The sequence below is a fragment of the Esox lucius genome, chromosome 23 (assembly GCF_011004845.1).
Source record: "Esox lucius isolate fEsoLuc1 chromosome 23, fEsoLuc1.pri, whole genome shotgun sequence".
In the NCBI taxonomy this organism is placed as follows: Eukaryota; Metazoa; Chordata; class Actinopteri; order Esociformes; family Esocidae; genus Esox; species Esox lucius.
In genome coordinates this window covers 14973022-14999526 of record NC_047591.1, presented here as the reverse complement: position 1 = coordinate 14999526, position 26505 = coordinate 14973022, and the positions used below count along the sequence as shown (strand labels likewise).

Here is a 26505-nt window from a genome sequence, read left to right as displayed (position 1 = left end):
ATGGAGGACATCAGCACGGTGATACCACCCTTGACCAGTCCATGGACGACACCCTTGACCAGTCCATGAACGACATCAGCACAGTGACACCACCCTTGACCAGTCCATGAACATCATTAGCACGGTGACACCACCCTTGACCAGTCCATGGAGGACATCAGCACGGTGACACCACCCTTGACCAGTCCATGGAGGACATCAGCACGGTGATACCACCCTTGACCAGTCCATGGACGACACCCTTGACCAGTCCATGAACGACATCAGCACAGTGACACCACCCTTGACCAGTCCATGAACATCATTAGCACGGTGACACCACCCTTGACCAGTCCATGGAGGACATCAGCACGGTGACACCACCCTTGACCAGTCCATGGAGGACATCAGCACGGTGACACCACCCTTGACCAGTCCATGAACATCATTAGCATGGTCACACCACCCTTGACCAGTCCATGGACGACATCAGCACGGTGACACCACCCTTGACCAGTCCATGAAAATCATTAGCACGGTGACACCACCCTTGACCAGTCCATGGATGACATCAGCGCAGTAACACCACCCTTGACCAGTCAGAGGACAATCAATAAATACTGAGTAACCCATTAACCAATGGACAGTTTTAATTTCACATAATTTCCACATTTTCCTCTTCAACATCTTACTTCAGCTTTTACATTCCAACTCATGAACAGAAACTAATTCTGAACCTCGCAGAGTACATCTTTATTGACATAGTAAACCTGGTACATCCTCTCTGGGTTAAAGCACCACAGTCTATCTGCTACCACTAGGCTAACCCGCCAAAGAAAATACATCTTCAAATCATAAAAGCAGTGAACCATCCCTTTAAGGCGTTTAGCTAGATACTATGTAGTATACCTTTGAATATATATTGCTATAATTTAGATTCGGCTAGAGGGCAGGAATGTGAACCATGATAAGGAAGGAGAGAGGTAGCGGTCAAAACGAGACATTCTCTCCTACTCCCTTGTTTTTATATGGGTCGTGTTTGTACAGCCCATTGTTTGTTTCGCCACGAGTTCAACTAATCATCAATGAAATGTGCAAACACCGCATCAGTAACTCGACCACTGTAGACAGGTTTAGCCTAGTGGCCCATAGAAGTGACATGGCAGTATTCTGTTAAGCTGGTAGCTAGGTTAAACACCCGTGATTGGCGTTTGTGTCTCACATTCCTCTCAATAACTCCCCTCACACTCCTCGAGTAGCCACTAACCACACACGCAGACACACACCAAGACAGACAGGCAGGCAGGCAGTCGTGTTTCGAGTCAATCCACCAGTGTCCAGCCATTAAACAACCATTGTGTAACCGTTAGTCAGTGGCACCACTGTTTTCCCAAGGTGTGTTACAGGAATATTTACTGTGACCGTAGCAACAAGTCAGTTGTGGAAGACATCATTTCGAAGGCTTTTTGCCAGCCCGCTTTATCAGCGTTCCTGATCGCTGGGAGGAGAACCTTGTTGAGAAACAGGAACTAGGACGTCGAGAAATGAAAGTGGAATGGGGTTGGTATGTGGATGGATGTTTGGGTGGCGATGTGTGTTGGGATACTCAACTCTATCAGGGAACTTCAGACAGATTCTTTGTGTGTGACAGCGAGAGAGTGATAGTGTGTGTGTGTGTGTGTGTGCGTGCGCATGCATGCGCGGGCGAGGGGGGTTACCTGCTGCTGTTTTTAGCCCCCTGCTGGTCTCCCATCTGGCTCATCCCAGTCAGGGTGACTCCGTCTGAGGGCTTCTTCTTCGTCTCTCGCCGACTCAGTGTTCGGTTCAAGTCCATGGACCAGTCCTGCTCACACAGTAAACACACACCAGGAGAGGAAATCTCAAAACACGCAGATGAGATATGCTCTGTTCAACAGAATTAACAAGCTTTGAAATAATGCAATAACTAACACCCAACGCCTAATTCTCTGAATAGAGCACCTGGACGAGCTCATGTCAGGCAAACATTTATCATACTAAATACTAACCCAAAGTCTCCCAGTCACAGATTAGGCCTAGTCCAGGACAAAAATTCAAGGTCCATAGAATTGAAATCCACAGAAAAACATTTTATTAGTGGACTAGGCTTAACATGCGTACAGGAAACCTGCCACCATAAGACAATGGAGAACTGAAACAGAGAAACTCTGTGTGTGTGTGTGTGTGTGTGTGTGTGTGTGTGTGTGTGTGTGTGAGAAAGAATGTATGAAGAAAAATGTGTATACATCATTATAATGAAACACATTTAATAAAAGTTTCCAAAGCTAGAGCAAAAATAACTTCACCGTAATGTTAGGAGAACCTTTTCCTAATGCAAAACCACAGACAGAAACTCTCCCACAGTCCAACACTGTCACTTTATCCACTGGAGGAAAGGAGCAATGTTCAGGAGGGCTATAGAGTGACATATTCTATAGAGTTTACATTCTGCTTATATTTCCACATTTTCTCACTCCCTGCTCCGACAAATACAACACGTGTGCTATTTTCTCAACATTTAAAGGTGAAATGTCAGTCTGAGGCACTGGCTGGTGAACCAAGGAGGTCAATGACATCACACGATCTGCCAGGCAAAACGTGACCCCAGCAGGATTCACAGGGGCTGGCCCCAGGTCAGATGTCAGCAGGGGGTCAAAGGTCTTCGAGAGAAGCGCTCAGGAGAGAAAGACATGAGAATTTTTGGAATAAAGACATCCAGGAAGACAAATGTCTGAAGGATGAGTCATACATACTTAAGCAGAGAAAGAAACATACTTAAGCAGAGTTTGTTAGCCTGTGACTGTGATGGTTAAGATGCTCTCCATTTTGTGTTTTGCTGCTCTGATGTGGCGTTTCTTTTTTCTATATTCTTATTTTCAGGCACATTATAGATTTCCCTGGATCCTAGGGCACATTACAGGCTAGAATTCATTTGTTCTAACCCTAGGGAGATGGATTTACATAAAGAGTAATGTAGTAAGGTCATAGTGTCCATTCTGTACCACTTTTTTTTCTATCTGCTGTTTTGCAAAATAGGTTGACAGCTACATGGCTCTGGGTCTGACTGATAAGGAATTTAGTTTGGGTTACAACTTGACAAACTGGTTTGTTGTGTGTATGAGTGTGTTGCCATGTCAAATTTGAGAAAACCCCTTGGGATATAGTGTACTGCGTAACAATGGGCTTTTGTGTTGTACAATCCAGCAGAGCACGAAATTAAACCTTTTTTGTCAGCTAAATGCTTTACCTGAGGGAGCCATAGCAAGCTAAGGGTCTTGCATTGAGATGGACTCTTGGAGAGTGGTGCTGAGGAAATGACTGACTGATCGACTAACATTAAAGCAATATGTTCCGGGTCAGGCCCAGCACATGCCTTGGTGGACCTCCCTGTCTTCCTGTCTCTAGCAATGTTCAAGTAAATGCTTTTAAGTTGACTTATTATTACTCACTAAATTCTTCTCTACAAGAAGGTTGGGGGAGAGCCAAAGGAGGAGACGAACACTGCATTGACCAGGATTCAAACTCCGAGTCGCAGCGTAATGTACGGCAAGGCTGCGCCTCGCACCGTTTCAGGGCACCGTTCCAGGGCACCGTTTCAGGGCACCGTTTCAGGGCACCGTTCCAGGGCACCGTTCCAGGGCACCGTTCCAGGGCACCGTTTCAGGGCACCCTTTGTTAAAAGTTCACTGGAGTTCTAATTTCTCTCACCTCTTCATACCCCGCCTCACCGCTGCGTATCACGCTCAGAAACACCCCTCGACCTGAATGAAGCCCTCTCTCTGCCACACCCTCATCCACGTACCTCGAACTGGGGCCAGTTCATGGGCATGCCGGGTCCGTGGTTGGAGCGGAACCACTTGAGGTCCTCCTCTGAGTCCGCGGCGGAGATGGTGTCCTCCATGGTTTGGTAAACGCTCTGGAACCTGGAGCCAGACAAGGGAAGACGAAGGCTACAATCAGAACCACATCCAGTCCCACATCTCCCCCTCTAGGTCAACCCTGAGGCTTACTCATTAGCCACTCCTGAAAGATTTAAGAGATTACATAGCCACCGGTGAAGTTCAGACCGATCCAATCCTGCCGTTTCTATGGGAAAACATATGGGCTAAGGGTCATGAGGAATTGAGAAGTTGAGGGAGAAATGTCTTATGATTGTTGGAGGGGGTTTTACTCATCATTTGTGGATAGGTGTGATAGCTTACTTGTGATTGGTGGAGAGGTCCAGGTGCTGCTTGACCTCCAGCAGAACCTCTCGGAAAAAGCGGATTCGTTTGTCTTCAAACTTTTGCCACTGCTCAAACACCTGCTCCATATTCTCCATGTACTGGGGAGTCATCTTGTCCAGCTCCTCCAGGGACTTCTCATAGCGCTCTTTAGTCTGGACACACACAGACACACACACATTTGTACACACTTCTGAAACTTTCTCAAAATAACCTGGGACCACAGTCACATACTGCAGCCATGAAGCCACCTGTGTAAAGCTGTGGTGAATCAGCATGGCGCACACATTGGCCAGGCATTTGAAATAATATTCAAGATATGCAACCGACCCCTGAAGGCAGGTGAGAACTGACTGAGATACCGCGCACATTCAAAGCATCCAATTCCTTGGAACACAAATACATAATGATGATGTCACAGTGTCAACATCAATGACACTGGAGAAACTGGAGGTCGACAGCCTTGCAACGTTTACTGGTTACGCACAAATATTCCTGATTAAGAGCCAAGCTAAATATTCCGGGTTCTCTCGATTAATTTAGCATGGTTGGCACTAATGATAAAGCATGAAAGCGTTAACTGGTCAATTTTCAGCAAATGAAGAGTACATTTAGCAATTTAGGAATCCATGTGAATAAAGGCGTGGCTGATCTACTGTACTCAGTACAGTAGATGCTTTGTTGGCTTTGTCTTGCCATTTAGAAGCATTGAAGTCCAGGCAATTGTCATCTGATGTCTGGATTACAGCATCCCCCTCTTGGAGGCTTCACCCGACGTGACCAAACCCCTGCAACTCATTCAGAATGCAGCAGCCCATCCGGTGCTCCACCTTCCCTCCACCATACCTTCTCCACCTCCTGCTGGCACTTCTCCACCTTGTCCTGGAGCTTCTTCTGAGCCTCTGGGTTGTTGTTCTCCAGCTTGCTGGTGTTCTCCCGGCTGGTGGCCAGTTTCTCTTCTTTACAGGCCCCGTGGTACGCCTTCTTCAACGTCTCCATCTGGTGCATGGCACCGAGAAGGAAACACATGGCAGTTAACAGAATCACACTCTGATGTAGCCCATGGCTATCTAGCTAACCTAAAGCCACAGTTAACAGTAGCCCCTACAAAGGAAAAGCCAAGTCCTACACTTCAACCAGAAGCCCCACCTCCCCCCGGCCAGCCACACAGCCAACCACGGTCACCTCGTTTGCACTTGCACCCACCACAGACAAGACAGGAAGTGTCAGAGTGGTATACTCTCAATTTCTGCCCTTTAAACCACTGTCTGAACTAAAAATAGAAACCTAAGACGTCCGGTTCCAAAACACCAAAGTCAGACGAGGTGAGACGCCATTAAGTGTGTGTGTTTCTTTGTTGGCTTATGCCTTTCAGAGTATACACATGTAATTGTGTATGAGAATCACAAAAGCTGTAGGTTATAGGTTCCATTGCTGCTAACAATAGACAAGCGAGCGGCCGGACAGCCGTAACACAACCCCCAGCGTTACGAATCAAGAGGCTGGTTTGACACCTAATGGAAGACCCTTCGTGACAGCTGCTTGGGGCTGGTGGAAAGTTAGAAGTCACGACTTCCTATGAACTGAAATAGGACTGTAATGTTTTGAAATAGCCTGTTTGTATAGCACTCATAATCCGCCTGTTGCTTAGCAGCTAAGGAGATAAGGTGCAGCAAAAAGCCAGTGACTCGCTTATGTTTTCAAGTGAACTGAGGGGTGATATTGTGGCGGCTATTAGGGAAATCAATTATCTCTGAAATGTAAAGATAATTGGTATGCGTTTTCATTACCTCTGGGTAGCTTGCTCCTGTGTATCTGGTTTGTGTGTGTTGCTCACCACACTGAATCCATGGTACAGTGTGTACTTTTGCATTGCATTTTTGCATACACGCGTTTGCGTACATCAGTGTGTGTGTGTGTCCCTTACCTCTTTCAGTTTTTTGGCCCAGGGTTTCTGGGCCTTGCGAAAGCCGTCATCCGCCTCCTTGGTCTCCTTGAAGCCTCCGATCATCTGTTTATGGTAAGAGTCCCTCTGCCACACCTTCAGCTTCTCAAAGTCCTCTGCCATCAGGGCCGCCTTCACCTCCATGTGGAGCTCGCTCACCTTCTCCGCCTCGGTGCACATGGCCCCCCAGGCCCTCTCCAGGGTCCCGTACTGGGGCCCTGGACCAACACACACAGACGGACGGGATTACCTACTGCCGTGTTTGTGTGACACACATACAGCTGTGCTGGCAGCGACGCCAAGGGAAAAGCGGGGGGGGGGGGGGGGGGGGGGGGGGGGGGGGGGTAACGGCGTGTGGGACGCTCCCCCAGGCGGTGAATGCCCCAACGGGGTGACTCTACCTTTCTCGATGAGCTGCCTCCAGCGTTTGGACCACTCGGTGAGCTGTTGAGCGTAGGCCTTCTCGATGCGAGCACGCTCGTGGAAACAGTTCATCAGTTCGTTGCACAGCCGATTGCCATCGTCCACCCGCTTCACTGTCCTCTTGTAGTTGCCCACCTGGTTGGGTGGGAGGAGGAGGGGGGGGGGGGGTGGTCAGGGAGTTACGGCGGGGCGGCTGACGGGATGAGTGTGTGGTTGTGTAGACCCTGTGCAGCAGGGTGGGCAGGGGGAGCATGCAGACGTTTTCACTGGGTGCGTTGTATTGTCTCACCTCCCAGAAGCTGTCACTGGAAACATCAGTCATGGAGTCATCGTAGGAGCCCGACATGGCAGCCCTCGGTAGCCTCCGTCCTCAGGGGCTGAAACACACAGTTATACAACATGGTTTCCACGTGAACGTCTTTGGTTCCTCTGGCTCCAGCACAGAGTAGACACACAACTAGTCAATGAAAAATAAGGCAGCAAATTGCGGATAAGGCAGACGAGAATTATATATATTTTTAACATTTAACGAATAATTATTGAGATTTCACAGGCAGATTTCTTCTGGGAGTAGAGCACAGAGACAACAGAATTGGATAGTTCTGTGCTTCAACAGACTTAGGAAAACTGGTAAAAGATGCTTGTTATAATAAAACACTAAAAAACGACATTTCCACCATGAGATGTCTAGGGAATCCTGAACTGAAAGAAATGTGATGTGAACAAAAAGACATCAACAAAGACAGGAACGTGTGTGTGCACGTGTGCGTGCACGTGTGCGGCCTATAATCTGGTGTGATAATCTAAAGCAGCAGGTGTGTCTTCAGCAGTTTGAAACCCTCACCGCTGAAAACAAAACATATCTTTGTGCATGGCGGCACAGAGGCCCTTGTGTGTGTTATCTGAAGTTTTAGCACATGCTGAGGGGGCTTCCGTTTGTGCTGGGAGGCGTCGGAGCGGAACTCCACTGACAGAAAGACTTGTGTCCTTTATCCCTCTATTGACCCCCCACAACTGAATCACTTTCCTCTCCATCTTCAGTTTCCAAGTGTGCCCCTCACCCTCTCTCTCTCTCTCTCTCTCTCACCCTCTCTCTGTCTCTAGACAAACTGACAGGAGTGGCTGTACAGTGGTAGGATGGTGAAGCAGCAGTGCGACTGGGTGTACATGGACATTTGTGTACTTGAGTCCAGGCTATACGTTTACTTATACGATAAGCAGAAAGATTATTAAATACATACAAATACTATAGTACTACCGTTAAAAATTGATGTTAGGGTGCTGTTTTGCTTCCACTGACCCTGGGACCTTGATTAAGGCATTAACTTCAGTAGGTTGAGGACATAATTACTGAAAACCCTGCTAGGAGGCTGAAAACTTAGCAGACCTTCCAAAACATTTAACAACAGCCCAGTTTCCCGGACTGAAACACCATTGACAACGTGTCGTTTCTACTTAAGTCCAGACACAGGATATCAGCGTTCTGTGAAAGATTCTGCACAGAGGTATGGTCTCTCTCATGCTTTATTGGACAGGAGAGTGGCAAAAGAGAGTTTTTGCTGAAAGTGGTCCAGACTCCATCCCATGTACAGTACATACCCACTGTAGGCAGCGGGTTAGGACACACAAGGACCCTGGGCCAAGACTCTTCCAACATTCAGCCAGACGATATAGACCAGTACATTAAATCAATGTGCTGATCTTTATCCAGGATGCCAATAACTATGGACACGACCCATAGCAGTCACACATTATGCACAGCCAATGAGCATGCTCAAACACAAACAGTGTGTGTGTGTAGTGTGTGTAGTGTGCCGTGCTGGGTGTGTGTATGTATTTCCTGATGGTCAGTGGCCCAAGGCCTCCAGGGCAGAGCAGGGCTGGAAGACGGACAGAGAGGCTTATTGTGGCTAGAGTGGAGAGGGGGGGGAATAGTCAGACAAGAGTGGCTTTCACAACCTTCAACCAACACACACACACAGGCGTTTTTAGTAAGTACATGTGTGTCTACACACACACACACGTCAGTTGAATGTTTTTGCGTGGATCATTCAAGTACCATTAGGAGCAATAATTGTGTAAAGAGCATCATCGACAGAGTGAGGTTGACAATTGGGATTTGGTGTGTGTGTGTGTGTGTGTGTGTGCGCACAAGCTTGCATTGCACTTTCTGCTGTTTGTGCTGGCAATGCTGACTCAAGACACTAAGGAAATTGCTAACAACACACACACACACACACACACACACAATGAATCATACATCATCCCATGAGCTCTTTTCCGCTCTCAGCTGTTGCTGTCCATCACTCACCAATGCTGCCCTAGTAACAGTGGATCACAGCAGGGCATGGAAACGACAGCATTCAACAATTAATCGAATCCCATTTGGAATTGCTCTATAAAAGGGATTTTCATACAAGGCTCGAGTAATTACAAAAATAAATGCGACATTAACTCACAGAATGTCAGACTGATTGACTTTGCTAGCTTAGATAATAAAAACCTCTTAATAGAAAGGACTCTAAAACCATGGGGAGGTAAGACCTGCCCATATACAGGAAGACTGCTAGCTATGTGACCTGTCAGCAAAGAGGAGCTATGATAAAAAGACCATCAGTGCATTTCAGTTGAAAACTGGATATGGCCTATCAAGCAATCAAACTAGAATAGTTAGTCAGTGGCATCCTTGCCACAGATGTTTAAAGACTACAGTTTGATCTTTTGGGGTGTTCCATTTTCTCTCTGTTCATCCCCGTTCCTGCATGTTGTGGACTGTGTGTATTTGTCTACATGTAGAGGACTGTATTGCACGCCCGAGAACAACACTTAATCTTCCTGTTCCCCAAAGGCCGATCTCTCCCACAGAGGAACTTCAAAGTCATATTTGTAGCAATAATGAACAAAGGGGTATGGTTTGTGGCCAATCAGTATCTAATCAATGATGTATGACAGCCTGTAGATATAGTAATTGAAACCCACTAGATGAGAAAGACTATTTTCTCCTGATCTTCACGTATGACAACGGGATATAGACATGAGTAACAGTTTCAATAACACCTCAAACAACAGCGCTTGAGCCAGTGAAGGTCACCCAAGCGAGTCAGAGAAAAATCTGTTCCATTTCTGAATCCGTGCTGTTGGTGTTGACCAATCACAGCAGAACACGTATCATGGCTGGTGACTGGACAAACTACGTCCTCACTCTAGCTAGCGAGCCCATAGTGTTTATTTCGTTGCTATGGTCACTGGCAGCTGTCGTCCTGTATGAGGCACTCCACCTCAGAAAAATTGAACATTGAGTGTGTTCTGCAGGGAACTCTGGGAATCTGGCTGTCGAGTCTGGCTGTCTGAAAAAACACAGCTGTTTTGTGACACACTACAAGCCAGCAGCACCCAGAACATCATGAGAACCCACTCTGAACTTTACCGGAAACACGCACACAAACACAGAATGTGAAATGGTGAAACTAAATCTGAATGCAGGCAGAGAGCGGAAGTGAATCACAAGGTGACAGGTGTCCGGTTGTCTCCACAAAAAGACTATCCTCAACTAAGGCTGACATTTGACACAGGCTGTGGACGGCTAAACACTGTCTATGACTGGGCCTCTATTCTTTCCCATTTCGGAAGTCGTGTCCAGTCTACGATGGCAGCAGGTTGCGACAGACAGATTGCTGGAATGCTCTTAGGCAATCCCGGGCTAAGGGCAATGTACTTCAGGTTACAGATCTCAATTCAGCCTCACACGACTGGCAAACAAACACTCCCCATAGATACAGCACATACAGAAATTTTTGGTCCAGTGAGCCTGCCCATCACATTACCCATAGCTTGAGGTGTGTAGTCTGGCTGTCCCAGATAGACAAACTGGTGCTATAATAGACCATAGAGAGGACAGAGATGGAGGGGGGCACAAATGCACAGGCCAGTAGATTGTATCAAATCCCCAAAGCAGGGTGACGGTGCTAAGCGCATCTACAGCCGACAGGCACAAGCATGTTTGCCCTTGGGCAACGTGTGTCCTCAAACAGCAGAGACCTCACATGCCCCTTTTAAGAAATATTACACAACAAACTAATAAAGCACACAGACAATTGCAAGGCATAACATTACATGAATGTGACTCAATCACATCAGATAACTGCGTGTAAGTATAACTGGCTCCCAGCCCATTCTGCCATTAAATGGTGATATCTAATCAGACTCCCCAGTCCTACCCTAAACAAGTGGAAAAACTCTACCTTTAGCCCGACCAAGAAAACACCATATCTTCCCATCAGGATATAAAGTTAGAAATGGAAGAAAAAGGAAGCCAGACATCAGAGTTAGGACAGGGTCTGTCCAGTGTCACCTGTACAGACCAATCAATAAGGGCTGGCACACTAATTGAAACAGTGTATGTAACCAATAGTTACGGATAAATAATGTGTAGAACCTTCTTTTATTTTTAAGTACAATGGAATGGATGTATTTACTACAATATCCAATAGGCTATATCTAATAGCAACTGTTAAAATCAACTAAAATAACCAAAATGTAAAAGCTTTATTGTGTTGGAATTCACTCAGAACAGAACTTCAAGTATAAAAAAACATCACTACATTGAAATAAATGGAGTAGTATATAAGCATCTTTGAAAGTTTCTATTGTAGATAAAGACAAAAGCTTTGATAGTATTGACTTCAATTTCTTTTACAAAGATAAAACTCTTTTGCTTTTCTTACAATATAGTTTATATTGGCACTTCAAATACGCAATTTTGTTACTATACTTGCTGCTGTTAAACAGCAAATGTACATACAAATATAAATAATAATCTAGCAATTGGAGTGTTACCATTTAGTAACATAATAGAACTACTATTCTTTTGAAAAAATAAGGCATGAATAGTTGAATATTGCTACAATTAATAGATCAATGAATCAATAGATGAGTAAAACTGTTGTGCACTCATTTAAGATGGTCCGGAGCTGATGCAACCAACAACAGCAGATGAACAAAGCGCCTACTGCACCTTTAATCTGCCCTGGTTGCTGTGAAAATAAATGAATAGGCTACAAACAACAAAACAGTAAACCTAGCAGGAACTGTGACTGTTCGTAGAATAACCATTAACCAAAAGAAATATCAATTCATGTAACTTTTAGAAAAGTTAAACCAAAGAAGAATTAGGGTAAAATTAGCTTTACGTCAGAGATTGGTTCTCTCAACTGGCTATTAGAAAAGGACTTTAAGCGATCCCCTATTTTAGGCAGGTGTTGGCCAGGGGATTGGTGCTCCCAAATGTCATTATTTGCCCTGGAAGCAGAAGCCTAACAACCCACTTGACCAACCTATGCCTCAATCAAGGCCACGTTTAAAGAGTTTTCAGCCCATAAAACTCAAAATAGGACTTATCTGGGCATAAGCAACTTTATTGCGTCTGTTGGCAGAGAAACTGCCAAATCCAGTGGGAGTTTCTTTCAGATAACTCTAACCATATTTATGATTCCACCAGACCTTCTATAAGAAGACAGTTCATCTAGGATAGAGTCCACTGTCCAAATACCCTCATTCATTAAGAAAAAAACTGAACACACATCCAAACTGATCCAAAATCCTCAATCGGAATTCCTACTCGACAACATTAAACTGGTCCAGAAATATGCACTACTGAGACACCAGATCCACATGGCCCCGGAAAAAGCTTTGTTGTCCAGTAGGGGGAAAAAATTGTGAATTCTCCTTTTCCCAAAGAGTGTAACACCCAACATTAGCAGTGGTGGGAACTTCCTCTTGCGAATTAATCAATCAAATCAGATTTATTGTATTATCAAATGAGCCAAATACAACAGGTGTACACTTTACCAGAGACATGATTAATAAGAAGACCTTTCCCAACAATGCAGACTTTCAAAGTAATACAAATAATCCAACGCATTTAAATCTGCAGGGGAACATTTAAATTGGGATGCAACCTCCCCTGTTTCTGACTGAGCATTCCACAGCTAACTCTGCCTTCCTTACACTCATGGAAATTACCTTGCATATGGGGAGACAATAAAACAGTTCAACCTGACTAAAACTATTCCAAACACTACTCTGTTGATTTCACATTTACAAAACTCTAAGCAGGACTTTAAATAACAAAATCAGAAAACACTCGGATCATGAGAATATTCCAGGAAAAAGTGGGGTAGCTACAACATAAGACAACATTTCCCCCCCCCAAAACGTGCACAATAATTGAAAGTAATTTTAATGCACTTATGACTCAGAAATGTCTTCAAAGAATGAGGTATTTTTAGCTCTCCTGGCTATGTAATTGAGGGAAGTTGAGCAAGCATATTAGTAATTGCTTTGTTTGGAACACAGCCCTGCAACTCCGCCATCACAAATTACGGATATTGTTTATGCAATCCAAAAATGGTCCATCACAAATCCCAATCTAGGAAAGATAGACATAATTTGAAAGCATGTTCCCCTTGCCAACATCACGACCTCAGCTGAACAACACAATGTTTCAAAGGCTTTCACAGGGAAATTCAAGTGTCATCACTCACGTTCACTTCCAAAACAACTATATCGTTGCTAGGGCAGACTTGAGATTTCAGATCATACGTGTCGGAAAGTGACTCAGGAGGATGTGATGCTTATTCCCCTTAAGAATAGACAATCTTCCACTTTATTTTTCATACTTTGGTCTTTGGGGGGGGATGTCCTATTTGCATCGGACATTGTATGAGTTTTGTGAAATGCACATTTGGTTGTTTGGCTTGCTTTAACCAAAGCTTTATTTATTGTTCCCAACAAACTACACAGGTGTCATCAAAACATGGATTGTGAATGTGTTCATTGGACAAGGTGGGATATTTTTATGTATGTAATGTATTATAGATCAAATGACTATGCACATACGGCTGTTTCTATGATCCCCCCACTACACAAGGAATGTGTGGGTTATTAGATTAGAGGAGAAATGACTATGATAAAGTGAATGGAAATTAGATTCTCTGTTGCAATTTGGAGGGTCTTTTTCAGCTGACATGATGATTGATGCATGGCTACATTTCGAGCTTTTTACAGAATTTGCGAGCTATTTGCAAGCACGCAGACTAAGGCACATTTGCAATTCAAAGCATCAATTAGTAAAGAAAGATATTAGTAACATAAAAAACAAAACAAAAATTACATAAATCATCATGAATGAATACATACATTACCAGGGCATAACTTCCCAGGGACATCATAGTGCAAAGATCTTAACAATCATCTTATTATCTCTTTAGCAGCCAAGCTCATTAAAAACATTGTGTTGGAAAACCGACGCACATCTACAAGTAATCACACCACTGGCAGTCAACTCTTTCTGAAAACCTTGGACCATAGCCCAGGCTAAAAAGAATAAAAAAACTGCATTTGTTCTACTTTTTCAGATATGTTCCATGTTGAAAAGCCAACAGAGGGACACACATAAAGGGAGGAAACACGGGGATTCCACAAGAGGGACTCTCCCTTACATAACCATTCAAGCAGCGTTCTTGTAGATTTCCTGCCGAAAACCCATGTGCTGCGCTCACATGATGCTAAGGCACTAAAGACAAAATGAAGGTGACTCCCTCTAGGACTTGAGTCGCTCTAATGCAAATTGTCAGAAACCACTTGAATGGTTTTGAATAAACTTGGGTGAATGACGCATCTTGTCAGACAGCATGGCACTGATTGGCCCGTGGGGACGATCCATTATTTGTTGGGGGTGACATGTCCCCAACAAAACATTTGCCTTGTTTGCATAGCGAGTGTCAGCTCACATTTACTGGCCTATCAGTGGAAATATCCCATCTGCTCTGGCTCTCAGAAAAACACAACAGACATTCGACGGGACATTCAGCAGGAAGGTCTCTGCTGTCAAAAGGTAAATAAGGTCTCTGCTGTCAAAAGGTAAATAAGTTAATAATAAAAACAATAAAAAAAAAGTTAAAGCTGGATAGTTAGTATGTTTACGATGTCCATATAGTTTACAATATGAAAAAGCATTACAATCATTTCAAGACCTCCTTCCCCCACTTAACTTTTTTGGGGATGTTTGTACCACATACTGGTGCTTCTGTCCTCAAAACTGAGCTTCAGAACGGTGACTTTCAGCCCTTTCCAGAACTATGCAGGATTACCTGTGTTCAGATCAGCTCCATGAAAAATAATTACTTAGCTATTACTATTTAAGCAGATATATTTTTTGGGATTTTTTTTGCTTTAGTTAGTTAATTAGAAGGGTATAAAAAAGAAGCCATAGCTTGAATGGTGGAGTGTGGGATTGAACCACAATCTCCAGTGGAGAACAGTACACATTCACAGAGATCAGGGTGTATGAATCAGAAATGCCCATTAACCATTTAAAACTAAGCTTTTACCACAGGACAAAATATATCTACACAGGTACCTCCCCTACATGTTTGTCTATTTTAATACAGAGAACATGCATTTTCTGATCTGAATGCCAAAACATTCAAGGTGTAAAGGTGCTGAAAGTTGACCTATTTTACACACCCAACCATTTATATTCCAATAATATACAGAAGAAAATGTTTAATTAGTAAGTGCATACATAATACTTCTTCCTACAGCCCTTAAAGGAATCAAACCCACAACACCAGCACTGCAAGCACGATATATCGCATGACTTCTATCTCATCACTGCACAAAATAACGGATGCGACAGGGCTGTCATAGTTTTATAATTTATTTTAAAACAATTTGATAAAAATTTGCCTACTGAATATTTGAATACTTAAAATATTTGAATGATTTCTTAGTTATTAGATGTGCTTGCTGAAAGTATAACTTTCGAACCGCTTATACAGAGAGGTCTCGCAGTCAAGTCTCAAGGGGTTTCCCGCATCAGGTCCTACTTATTAGTGTTCATACTGTACTAGTACTTTTGACACTGCAAGCAATAGCCATATACTTCAAATGGAAATTATTGATGTAACAATACATTTTTTGAACTATAACAACATTTTGCACAAAGTGTACAAAAACTAAAATAGGCTTAAACGTTAAGTAATGTATTTGTATATCCTGTCTCAAAAGGTTAAGCCTAACACCACCAAATCATGACATGTAATTGACGAAATCAGCTTTGAATTACTTGACAAAAGATTGTTGAAGCTATTAGTATTTTTTACACCATAACCTTTTAAACTAGCATAAACTATACAATGATGCAATATTTGGATTTCACTGGTCTTGATTAGGTACAGAGATCGGCCCTACATTTATAATATTAGGACAGAGTCAACTTCGATTTCCATTCATTCATATTTTAGTCAGTTAGCAACAGACCGATCCAGAGCGACGTAAAGCAATTACTAATGCGTACATTATCCGAGTGGCATCCTGTGGGAATCCAAGGTTTCTTTCAAATCGAAAGGGGTGGTGACAATGGGTGATTAGATGCAATGCTATTTACCCTGCATGGATGAGGGGTTATTTCGATTTCTGAAACCCTGCCCCGCCCTTTTACAAGTTACCGACAGAAACCAGAACTTGTCTTTAGCAACAAATATATATCCTAGCTGGGAAACGCGAGCTAATTGAACACCAGGCCTTGACCTAAGGTGTAGCCTTATTTTGTAAACTGCATACAGTACTCCTTAAGTAACTGACGGCTACAGTATTCAAAAGTGCATTTTAAAAAAAAGTTAGTTAGGCAACGTAACGTTAACTTAAAGCTAACTTTGATAGCTACACAGTACCTAGCTAAATCCTTTATTCTTATTGTAGATAGCTACCTAATGTTACGTGTCAAGATCAAAAACAATTACCTTGCGATAACTAGTTAAAGTTACAGGTAACATTAAGACAACTACAACCAGGTCATTCGTTTCAACGACCCCAAATTCCAACTGGCTGGAGTGGCTAACGCGTTAGCTTACTAACTACAATACAGTAGTTTGTTCTAGTAACGGTAACATTACGCTGACACGTTCGCGACTTGCTGTAAAGTTTTTTTATAAAAAAGTTCCAAAACATTCAAAGGATAATATATATACACGTTATCACTTTACCTAATGAGTTCCGGTCCTCTGTAGAGACGCGATTCACTTGGGGGTTAGCTAAATCCCAGGTTTTGTGAGTCTGTTTTGAGCTGCCTAACCTTTTCTCGTTTCTTTTTCTTAGCGGCAGCACCACTGCACTGACAGTAAAGGAACCCAGACGACCCAGTAAAAGGCACGCCCCAATTTCTTTTGGGGCGTTGTCAATTTGGTCGCCCCGTACAGGGGGTGCCCCAGAACGAGACTTCTCATAGGCAAAATATTTTCCGGGGCCGATATCCGACGCTATCAGCAGACCAATGTCCCAGGTCAATTTTCCCACCCGCCCGGCTGACGCTAGTGAAATGTCTAGCTATGGGGGCAGACGAGGCAGAGTCAATGAGCAAACAGAAAAACGCTTCATCTGATCTTTAAATAACGGGGACGTTCCGTGAAAAAGGCTGTATTGGTTCCTAAACTTCAGCAAAAAAACACATTCTGTTATGCACATTTTAATCTTTCTTTGTACTTTATTTTAATACACAAAAAGTATATTATGACGACTGACGTATAAAAAGTATATTATGACGACTGGCGTATATTTAAGGACATTGTTTATGTATACAGCTGAGGAATAGAAAAATGTAGTGTTCTCTCACCGTCCTATTCTAACTGTTTGGAATATCCATCTAATGAATACCAAATAATAGAGATAACACCAATTCTCTATTGTTATAGTGGATTTAATACATGCAGAACCATTTCAGGCATCAGAAATAATTCATAAAAAAACTGAATAAAATCATGTTCTAATACCTACAATACAGTATTCAGTAAATGTATCCAATAAATAAATTGCAGCTACCCATGTGCAACAAAATCTGGGTAAAACAATGAATGACACGGGATGCATAATCAAAAAGACGCCCACGGAGGTTCAGCCTCTGCTTCCATACATGGCTGCAGCAGGGGTTACATTCCAGCCAACTGCTATTTCAGCAGCCTTTCACACCAAAACGTATATATGAAAAAGTGCATCAAAAGAAGTCAGATCATTTTGATGTGACAGTATAGACTTCAGTGTGTACTAAATCTGTAACACAAAGACAGCACCATTTCAGCGTATACAGGACAGACTTTAGTAACAAAAAATGCAAACTTTGATGAAAGGCAAAACTAAGTGGCAACGGTAAGTCTTTTCAACAACTTCAGCTTTAATCAGTCAGTTCTGTGCCAACCGCTCAAGGTGACCCCAGTCTGTGAAACAAATGAGATTATCTTAAAGGTGTCTCAAATGGCGCCCTATTCCCAACAAAGTGTACTTTTTTTGACCACAGTCCATAGGGAATAGGGCACCCTATTGGACACACAATAGTCTGAAGTTCACCCCCTCCAAGGTTACACCACAACAATAACTCTATTGGTGTTGCAACGTCATCAACAACACAAAACGTTAATTTAGCGTTTAAAGAGGTGAGCACTTCATTTTATATTAATAAATTTAACTATAAAGGCATTTCTTTATCCCAAAGTTTTACTTATGCTTAACAACTCCAAAGTAAAGTTGTATAAATAAAAATCTAACACAGTTGAGTAAAAATAAAACATTTTCTGTCCTAGGTACTGTCTTCCATATGCTACTACAGTGAGGTGACCAGAAGTGAAACAATGTTGGCCATAGGTATGGTTTTTATGCAGGGGTTGAATGTATCCCTGATCAGGTATACAACATACTTACAGCCAATTCTGATTACACTAAAGCATGTGATTATTGACATTTCTGCTGCAATTTAACTTTTTTCTGAAGGGTAATTTAGAGGGACAGGTATGGCTAGAGAAAGGCCCTAAAAAACAGTGGGATGTCTAGTAACTTGTCCATTTTATCTTACAGTATGTTTTATACAGTCTATAATATCAAATATGATTTTTGGGTCATACATTTTAAAATAGAGATTAAAACTTTAAATGTGTTTTTCAGACATGAACAAATTAAATTCACACATGCGTGTGTATCCAGGTAGTTCGAAGACACACTAAACACTCAGGCCTTATTTTCACACTTTCTTTTCTTGTTGTTCACCCCCATACAAAACATTTCTCGTTACAGAGAAAATTGCTTGTCAAATTTTGCTTGTTATTTACAGCAAATAGGAAGTCTGTCTTTTACACATGGCCAATAAGGGGTACATTTCCCTCTGGTCTAAAGCCAAAGACTCCATTGTACTTACTGTTACAGCAGGGGTGTAAACTCTGGCATCCTGGCTCAAGTGTCCAATCTGGACCCCATATCATAATCACTGCAGTTCTTAGCTTTCAATTGTGTCACTCTCCTTCCTCACAAAACATGATCTACTAAATGTTCAGTAAATAACGTATCTAAGAGCATTATCTACATTACCAAATTGTAAATGTAAATCCCCTATAAGCATAGAAAGAATGAAAATAAGGCCACAATATTCAAAAAGATGCATTGATGAAATCTTGAAGAATGTCTCCTACCCATTGCTCTATAAAAGGGTGATAAATTACATTAGAGTATAATACAGGCCTTCTGATAAACACGAGTGTGTGATGCGGTCTTGACTGCAGAATACGCACGTACGCACGTACGCACAAACACCTTTGCTTGTGATGCATGGCAGGATCAAGGTTCATGCACACACTCCAGTCCCGCAATCCTCAACAGCAGGTTCTCTCTGTGCCTCCCTCTGAGAGACAAACTCATAATGCAGATCTGTGAACTGATCAATGTTGAGTTCAACAAACTGAACTGTTCGTGTTAATTTTCCCTTTAAATATTCATTTCCCCCCCATTTCTCTTTTTTAGCACACAGATACATCTAATATGTTCACAAATGATTCACTCTCTCTTGCCCAAATTCACTCCCTCTCTTCGCTACCCATTACCTCCCCAACCATAATATCATGCAGGTTAGAGGAGCGTCAGTGCCCTGGGGGTGGGTGTTGTTGGCCTCCTCTCTGTCTGTCTGTCTGTCTGTAATGGGGAGGATGGAAAGACTGTTGGGTTGAGGAGGGGGTACACCGTGGTCATTCCATGTAAGGGTGGCATAGTTTGGGTGGTCCCTTGCCCTGACCACTTTTCCTCCATAAATGAAGCGGGCAGAGCAGAGAGGTCCGTGAAGGGACAGGGAGGTATACTGAACACTAACTCCTCACTTCCAGGTGGCAGCAGTTGGGCGTGGCCCAGTGCCGCCCCTCGCCGTGCCCTTTGACCCCAGTGACTGGCCCGAGCGACTCCGTAAGTCGCGTTCTGCATTCTCGCTAAGTGCCTGCTCTTCGTCATACCTGAAGGATGGAGGGAAAGAAGAAGAGAGGAAGATTGAAAGACAAGGAGGGAGGGATAACAATTACATGTTTGGGAGAAAAGGAGATATAAATCGTCAAGCTCAATCTTGTTGATTTTCCAAGTCTGCATATAGATTTGCCATTTACTGTATAAAAATATTTTTTTAATTCCACCCACTTCCTGGTAAGAGCTAGGTCTACACAGAAGCATAGCCCCATGGCTTGTTATCACTAGTGACGATGTGCTGTGCCCATTACTATGGATACAGAACTGTGTCACACATTAACCAGGCCCCTTCGATAGCTCAGTTGGTAGAGCGGAGGACTGTAGTGGTTACATCAGAGATCCTTAGGTCGCTGGTTCAAATCCGGCTCGAAGGAGCAGATTTTGGGAATATGGTTTGCAAGGGACAATAATTGAGAAAGGGAAAACATGACTCAATAAATAGGTTAGAGCTCTAAATGTTTTTTTGTAACTCTTTTTTTTTTTTAAGTGACTACATTACACAGGAAATAAAATGTGATCACAACTGTAAATAAAAATCTGTGTTTTGTCACAAGCTGTACAAAGAATCCTGTTTCAGGTAACTGAATTTTGTTCATTACTTTTTGAGATGTATGACATATCTATGCTATTATGGGCAGGGTTAGATAGCTAGCTAAGCAACAACAAGTCTTTAGAGGCAAATCCTTTTTGTAAGGGTCACGTTCAGTAGCCAAATGTTGTTGAAAGCTGCAGACGGAGCATGTCAAAGAAGCATTTTTCTACATGATTCTGAAGGTCTGTGATAGGGACTGGTTGTCACTCACAGGACTTGGTAGTTGCCCAGAGCCTCTCTGGGAGGGCTGCGGTTCCAGCGACAGTCAGGAATGTCCCCATTAGGTGTGACGATGTTAAGTGTGTCATTGATGAGGTTGTACTTCAGTATCCGGTCATTGGCCGTGCTAGAGGTGAGTGACGGAGAGGCGTTGACCTGGTGGACCAATCAGGGGAACGGACATTAATAGGACATGCACACACACGTGCAAGTTCAGAGTTAACTACTTTTAAAATAAATCAGATTTTTACAAATCTCAACCCTAACCCCTAATGGCTAACTCTATCCACTATTTTAAGAAATGTTTGTCCCTATTAAATACAAAAACAGATTTAAACAATGCATACAGACATGTTTTCAATGAGATTGAAGACAGGACACTGAGATAACTAACGCAAAATGTTTTTGGGCAATACATTTTTTTTTTTTTCAAGAATTTCAACTATACCAGAGGAGATTTTCATTCCCCATCAGCTTAGTAAAACATGACCACACAACAAAGACCCCAGGTCGGGATGACCATTTGTACACATGAGCCAGTATGGAAAGTTCTGTCCTTGTAGAGTACATTGTACTGTATGAACTTACTGGTTGGTAACTGGTAGGAATGAGCAACTTATTTCCTCTGTGTCCCCATAGGACTAGCTTCTCATTGGCATGAAATTACCCACACAGCCAAAGTGTTAGCAGCAGTGTAAGTCACTCCAGATCAAAATGAGGTTCAGGTGTGTAACAGGTCATTTGGGGTGGGGGATGCACTGCCCTCTTTGTTTCAAAAGGCTATCATTTTATAGTAGGACAACAGCTCAATAGATTATAGGACAATTATATTTTGAAATGTACCTATTTTCCAGAATAGATTCAGTGCTGAGTAAACTTGGAGTAACTTCTAGAACTTCCTAAAACTTTCCAATAATATAAATAGTACTATAAATATTAAATATTAAGCCCACCAGTTCAATTTAATTCCAGCTGCCTAGGTGGATACATATGATGAGTATGACTGGGATGTCATAAGAGACTTCAAAATGGTGGCATTTTTGGGACAGCAGGGAGACCAAGGTGCACTACCACAGACTGGACTGGCCACAGCGGACCGAGTTCAAGTGGGAGCCACTGGTGGACCCCCAGAAGCTGCTGAAGCCACCACTGCACATCAAATTGGGCCTTATGAAACAATTTGTCAGAGCTCTAGATAAGGAGTCGGCAGCCTTTAAGTACCTTCAAGACTTCTTCTCTAAGCTGTCTGAGGCAAAGGTCAAAGTCGGTGTCCTCATCGGACACAGATAAAGAAGATCCTGGAGTGCAATGAATACCCCAAGAAGCTCACTAGTAAGGAGTAAGTGGCTTGGAACAGCTTTTTTGCAGTGGTTCGGGGCGTAATGGGCAAACACAAGGCCAAAAACTATGTGGAGCTGGTTGAGAATCTGGTGAAAAACTACAGCACAATGGGCTGTAGGATGTCCCTCAAAGTCCATATCCTCGATGCTTATCTTGATGAATTTAACAAGAACATGGGAGCATATTTGGAAGAGCAAGGCAAGAGCTTCCACCAGGATATACTGGACTTTGAACACCGCTACCAAGGACAGTAGAACAAGAACATTTAGGGGCTGATTCGTGAAAGTGATTTACAGTATATTTGTAAATCTCAAACTACACACATCTATATCTTTTGTAGTCATTTTTGTATTACTTTAATATAAATACATGTTAATTTGGATTCATATGTTGTTTTTTTCTGATCTTGGGAACAAAAAGACACAAATTGCCTGTTTTCGTATTGGAAAAAGGTAGGTTTCAAAATCTCACTGTCCTGGTCACAAAAGCAAAGTTTGTGCGGAATAATAGCCATTTTCTATACTTTTTAGTCATAAGCTATTACAAAATAACACTTGCTAGCCTGGAACAAAACTTGTGTTACATAGTGTTATCACATGACCATAGTGCATCTGTATGTAGACTGGACGTTCCGCCAGCGGATTTTGAGTCTAAAGATTTCAAGTACGTAACAAAGGGGAGACATTATATTTTTAGGATGAATGCCACTTTAATGGTTTTATGCCACTATTCGCTTTCCCCCTGTCCATAATACTAAAATGTTTGAGTTTAATTCACTTAATTCATTGACATTTATCTCCCCCTGGACAATGTTGAATGCTAAAAGGAATTACTTCAAGGTCAGCCCCCTCCTGCCCATACTGAAATCACTAATCTTGCAGTTTAGTTAATTAAGACAGAAAGTATGGTCGAAAACCAAGCTAGGTTCTTTTTTCCTTTTGATTGCTGTATGCTAATAAATGTCTCTTTTTAGAGCACAGAGAAAGAGAGAGAAAAAGAAGAACCCAGAAAGACTGAGATTGAGAAACAACCCTAAGAACATTTAAAGTTGCTCAACACTGCAGAGAGGAATGCAGCACTGGATTCACGTCACAACAGCCTATTAAATCGCTTAGGAGCCTTACCTCAATAAGCCACGGCTTTAGCTTGTCATCGATGATGATGTCATAGCCATAACACTCAAAGCAGTGTTTATCATTGTTCATGACGGGCTGTGCACAGAGACAGGGAGCAAAAGACAGAGACAGAGAGAGAGAGTGAGAAAAGGACCAGTCCTTAGATAAAGCCATTGAAACATAGAGCACTGGTCCCCAACATTGTTTTCTTGCTTACTGTGCCACAAACCAAATGTTACCCTCTCATGTGAATAATATTTAAGCTATGGTCTCATGAGCCTTCTCAAATACCTCCTGTAGATAGGCTAAGTCTCCCGGGGAACCCCTGCACTAAGGGAACACACATAGCATTCACGTGGTCATTGCATATGATACAACGAGACAGTCAAAACATGAGCCATGGTTTCATTGAAACCTGAATAAGGAAGGGTGAGCTAGAGTTTCATTGGTGGCATTGTTCGAAGGCGGATGCACACATGGTTGCAGGGAAAGAGGAAGTAAGACTTGTGTGAGGGTGGGACAGGGTTCAAAAAGAGAAGAGGTTGGGAACAGGTTTTGGGTTCTCTGTGTGTGTGTGTGTGTGTGTGTGCGTGCGTGCGTGCGGCCACTCACAGCGACGGCCTTTAGGGACTGCACCATGATCCAGTGGATCTGATCAAACAGCCGACTGGTCACCTCCTTCCCCCGGGTGCTCTCCAGGTACAGACGCAGGTTACTGACGGTCCACTTCCCTCCGTGAACGTGGTTGTAGTCATCCTGGTGGGTGGAGACGCGGAACACACATTGAGATACGTACACACGGAGACATTTACTGAGCCTGTCAATAGGCCCCTTTAACTGGATGTGTGTGCTGTCTGCCTGCACATCACGCGCACACACACACACACACACACACACACCCACTCACTCACTCTCACCCCATGTTTCTGAATGGCCACATTGGTTAAGTGAACAAACATGTTGTCCAGTTCACTGGTGCTGGGGGTGTACTTCACTGTACAAAATCTGCAGAAGCCCAGTTTATACCTGAAATCAATGCAAAGGTTAAAATTTAGCAAATTCTCACATACTCATCTGATAACATGCTGAAGTAATAATTTTATATCCTTAAAAGTGGTTTACAGAATTATAAGAATGCATACGCATACTGCATTTATACATTTTTTGAATTACATATTTTTAATTATAACTTGAAATATATCAATGTTTCTGTTGCTTGCCATGATGTTATAACAATATCTGTCATTTCAGAGGGGTGAGTCTTGAGAGGAATAAAGGGGGGCTAGGTTAATCATGAACATACATGTAGCACTTGAGAGGCCGATAAGTGGTCACCAACACATAGAGACGCAGGTCAAACTTCTTGCCTCCGATAAGCAGCGGGTTGTCAATGTATAGTGAGATGACATAGGCCTCCTTGCCACTAGAGGCCGCCACAAACCTAGCAAAAACAAAGGAAGCAGGATGTCAGTAATTTATCTAATGATAGCTTGTCTATTGACAATGATGTTGAAAACAGCATATTTAAGGTAATACTACGTAGATGATTTAAGACTGTCTGGGAATACGCAAATGCAAGCAAAGAAGTGTGTGTCAGTGTGTGTGTGCGTGCGTGCGTGCGTGTGTGTGTGTACTGACTCACGTGGAGGTGCGACTGTCTCTGGACCACTTCTTGATCTGGGACAGTTTGTTGATAAGGAAGATGCCTTTTCCCTGAGCTTTTCCACACGGCTTCATTATCCAGGTGCTGTAAGGACTCTTCCGGAACTCCTCCACAAACAGATTGTAATCTGCCGGAAGCATGAACGTCACCGGCACAAAGTCTGCCACACAGAGATGGGGGGATGGGGGGGTATAAGAAGGCAAAGCAAAAAATGTGTGCGTGAATTTAGCAACGTTAAAGTACAAGACCATTAAAGGTTGATGGACTCGCAGTTCATGCCTAACTGTTTTGCAGCGGGTTCTAACGTATATGGCCTTGGGTGATCTAAGACACATGTACTGCTGCAGTGTAGGAATGAATCCAGCCCACTGCTCTTTGAACAGGGACAATTCTCTGATTACACATGCTCACAAAACAGTCAGCGTGCCCTAACAGAAACATCCTACAGCGCACCAATATCGGCCAATAGGATCTCACCAACTCGTGTTTCGCTCTGAACACATTCTTTCCTAGGTACTGCCGATTTAGCTTCACTAGCCTCCCGCTGGAAACGACAGCTTGCGTGTTACCTTGTTTCACTTGGAAAAATCTTTGACATGCTGTTACCTAGATAAAGATATTTCCCATTCTCGTCTTTCTCTGCCAGTGGGCTTCCCTCCTTCTCCATCTCTTTACGGTAGCGCTTGATGTTCTTGATCATCAGATCCTTCCTGGTCAGCTCATAATGGTTGGGGAAGTGGTTGACCATCTGCTCATCGGACAGACGGTAGCCTGTGTCCACACTGAAAACATTCCGAATGGTCTGGATGCTCATCCTGAAGAGAGACATCCATTTTACTAGTGTAGTATGTTGTCTTTACCATTCAAACAATGACGAGTACACTCGAAACACTAGCATTTACTGGCAGTGTGCTGAAAAACTAAAATATTGATTTTTCAAATGCATTCATAAGCACTCACTGTGCATGGTCATTTAGAGAGCGCACCATCGATCCAGTGCAAGCTTACCAGTAGAAGTTCCAGTCCTCGCCTTCAGTGACCTGAGTCCATCCTCTCTTCTCAAAGTTGTTGATGAGCACGGATTTCTCAATGTCAGTCACCCATTTCACCTTACTAGCCATGATACCTCCTAAATTTGCATACGCACACACGCATGGAAACACACCACCCACACCCACCCACATAAAACTGGTTTAACTACTTTTAGTAACATTTCAGGGAGCAAATGGTTAACACGTTAGCTATTTAAACAGTAATGAAAATGCCTAGAATAACTAGAACAACTTGTTTGATTATTCTGCTACTGTAAAGAATGACAAGAAATCTTGACCGGTCAACAATGTATCCTTTTACACCAAATAATGGCTTCAGCAAGCTACCTGGAAATCGAGCTTCTTGTCAAACGACCGGTCATCAACACCACCAGCTAACGTTAGCTTTAGTAGCTGGGATACTGGATCCACCCTGACCCGGTCTGAGACACCTGCAAAGGCAGGACAATGCTTTTCATCCAACAGCGGGGATGTCTGGTTCAATCACCTTCATGGGGAGCTTATTGGAAATTATAAACGTGTTCCTGGCTTCTAATAAAAGTATAGATGCTAGTAGTTATCTCCTGAATTATCAATCCGTCTCAGTCAGCTGGAAGATGAAACGCGGTG

The 26505-nt window shown here is 43.0% G+C and overlaps 2 protein-coding genes, 1 long non-coding RNA gene and 1 other non-coding gene across 5 annotated transcripts in view; 2 read left to right on the top strand and 2 right to left on the bottom strand.

Moving 5' to 3' along the window:
* pacsin2 (protein kinase C and casein kinase substrate in neurons 2) overlaps positions 1-16921 on the bottom strand; it is a 21877-nt gene extending 4956 nt beyond the window's left edge. The window contains exons 1-8 of one of the 2 annotated variants that reach the window (XM_010887409.5): positions 16635-16921; positions 6878-6965; positions 6567-6723; positions 6148-6383; positions 5067-5219; positions 4200-4375; positions 3800-3920; positions 1698-1822 (exon numbers count right to left, since the gene is read on the bottom strand). In XM_010887409.5, coding sequence (XP_010885711.1) covers positions 1698-1822; positions 3800-3920; positions 4200-4375; positions 5067-5219; positions 6148-6383; positions 6567-6723; positions 6878-6934 — 1025 coding nt within the window. In that variant the 5' untranslated portion in view covers positions 6935-6965; positions 16635-16921. The remainder of the gene's footprint in view (positions 1-1697; positions 1823-3799; positions 3921-4199; positions 4376-5066; positions 5220-6147; positions 6384-6566; positions 6724-6877; positions 6966-16634) is intronic. The other variant, XM_010887410.5, reaches the window with a different exon arrangement.
* LOC117593783 lies at positions 13807-19858 on the top strand. Its single transcript, XR_004575208.1, has 4 exons — positions 13807-14482; positions 17939-18074; positions 18222-18282; positions 19785-19858. It is a non-coding gene; the product is annotated as an uncharacterized LOC117593783 (long non-coding RNA).
* On the bottom strand, positions 17180-26505 carry ttll1 (tubulin tyrosine ligase-like family, member 1). The gene is made up of 10 exons (XM_010887408.4): positions 26224-26505; positions 25853-25973; positions 25451-25659; positions 24824-25004; positions 24485-24622; positions 24099-24207; positions 23794-23937; positions 23191-23277; positions 20718-20881; positions 17180-19907 (listed from the first exon to the last, which is right to left on the bottom strand). The coding sequence occupies exons 2-10, from the start codon at positions 25963-25965 to the stop codon at positions 19775-19777; spliced, it is 1278 nt and encodes a 425-aa protein (XP_010885710.1). The 5' UTR covers positions 25966-25973; positions 26224-26505; the 3' UTR covers positions 17180-19774.
* On the top strand, positions 20202-20288 carry trnay-gua. Its single transcript is given in 2 exon segments — positions 20202-20238; positions 20253-20288. It is a non-coding gene; the product is annotated as a tRNA-Tyr (tRNA).

What these genes read in the sequence shown, in the direction of transcription:
- ttll1 (XM_010887408.4), bottom strand. Translation starts at nt 25,965, where the DNA reads ATGGCTAGTAAGGTGAAATGGGTGACTGACATTGAGAAATCCGTGCTC. An exon ending in CGGCCTCTCAAGTGCTACAT is followed by an intron (nt 24,208 to 24,484) that starts GTATGTTCATGA and finishes CATTGATTTCAG; the next exon opens with GTATAAACTGGGCTTCTGCA. An exon ending in CTGGGCAACTACCAAGTCCT is followed by an intron (nt 19,908 to 20,717) that starts GTGAGTGACAAC and finishes TCCATCCTTCAG; the next exon opens with GTATGACGAAGAGCAGGCAC.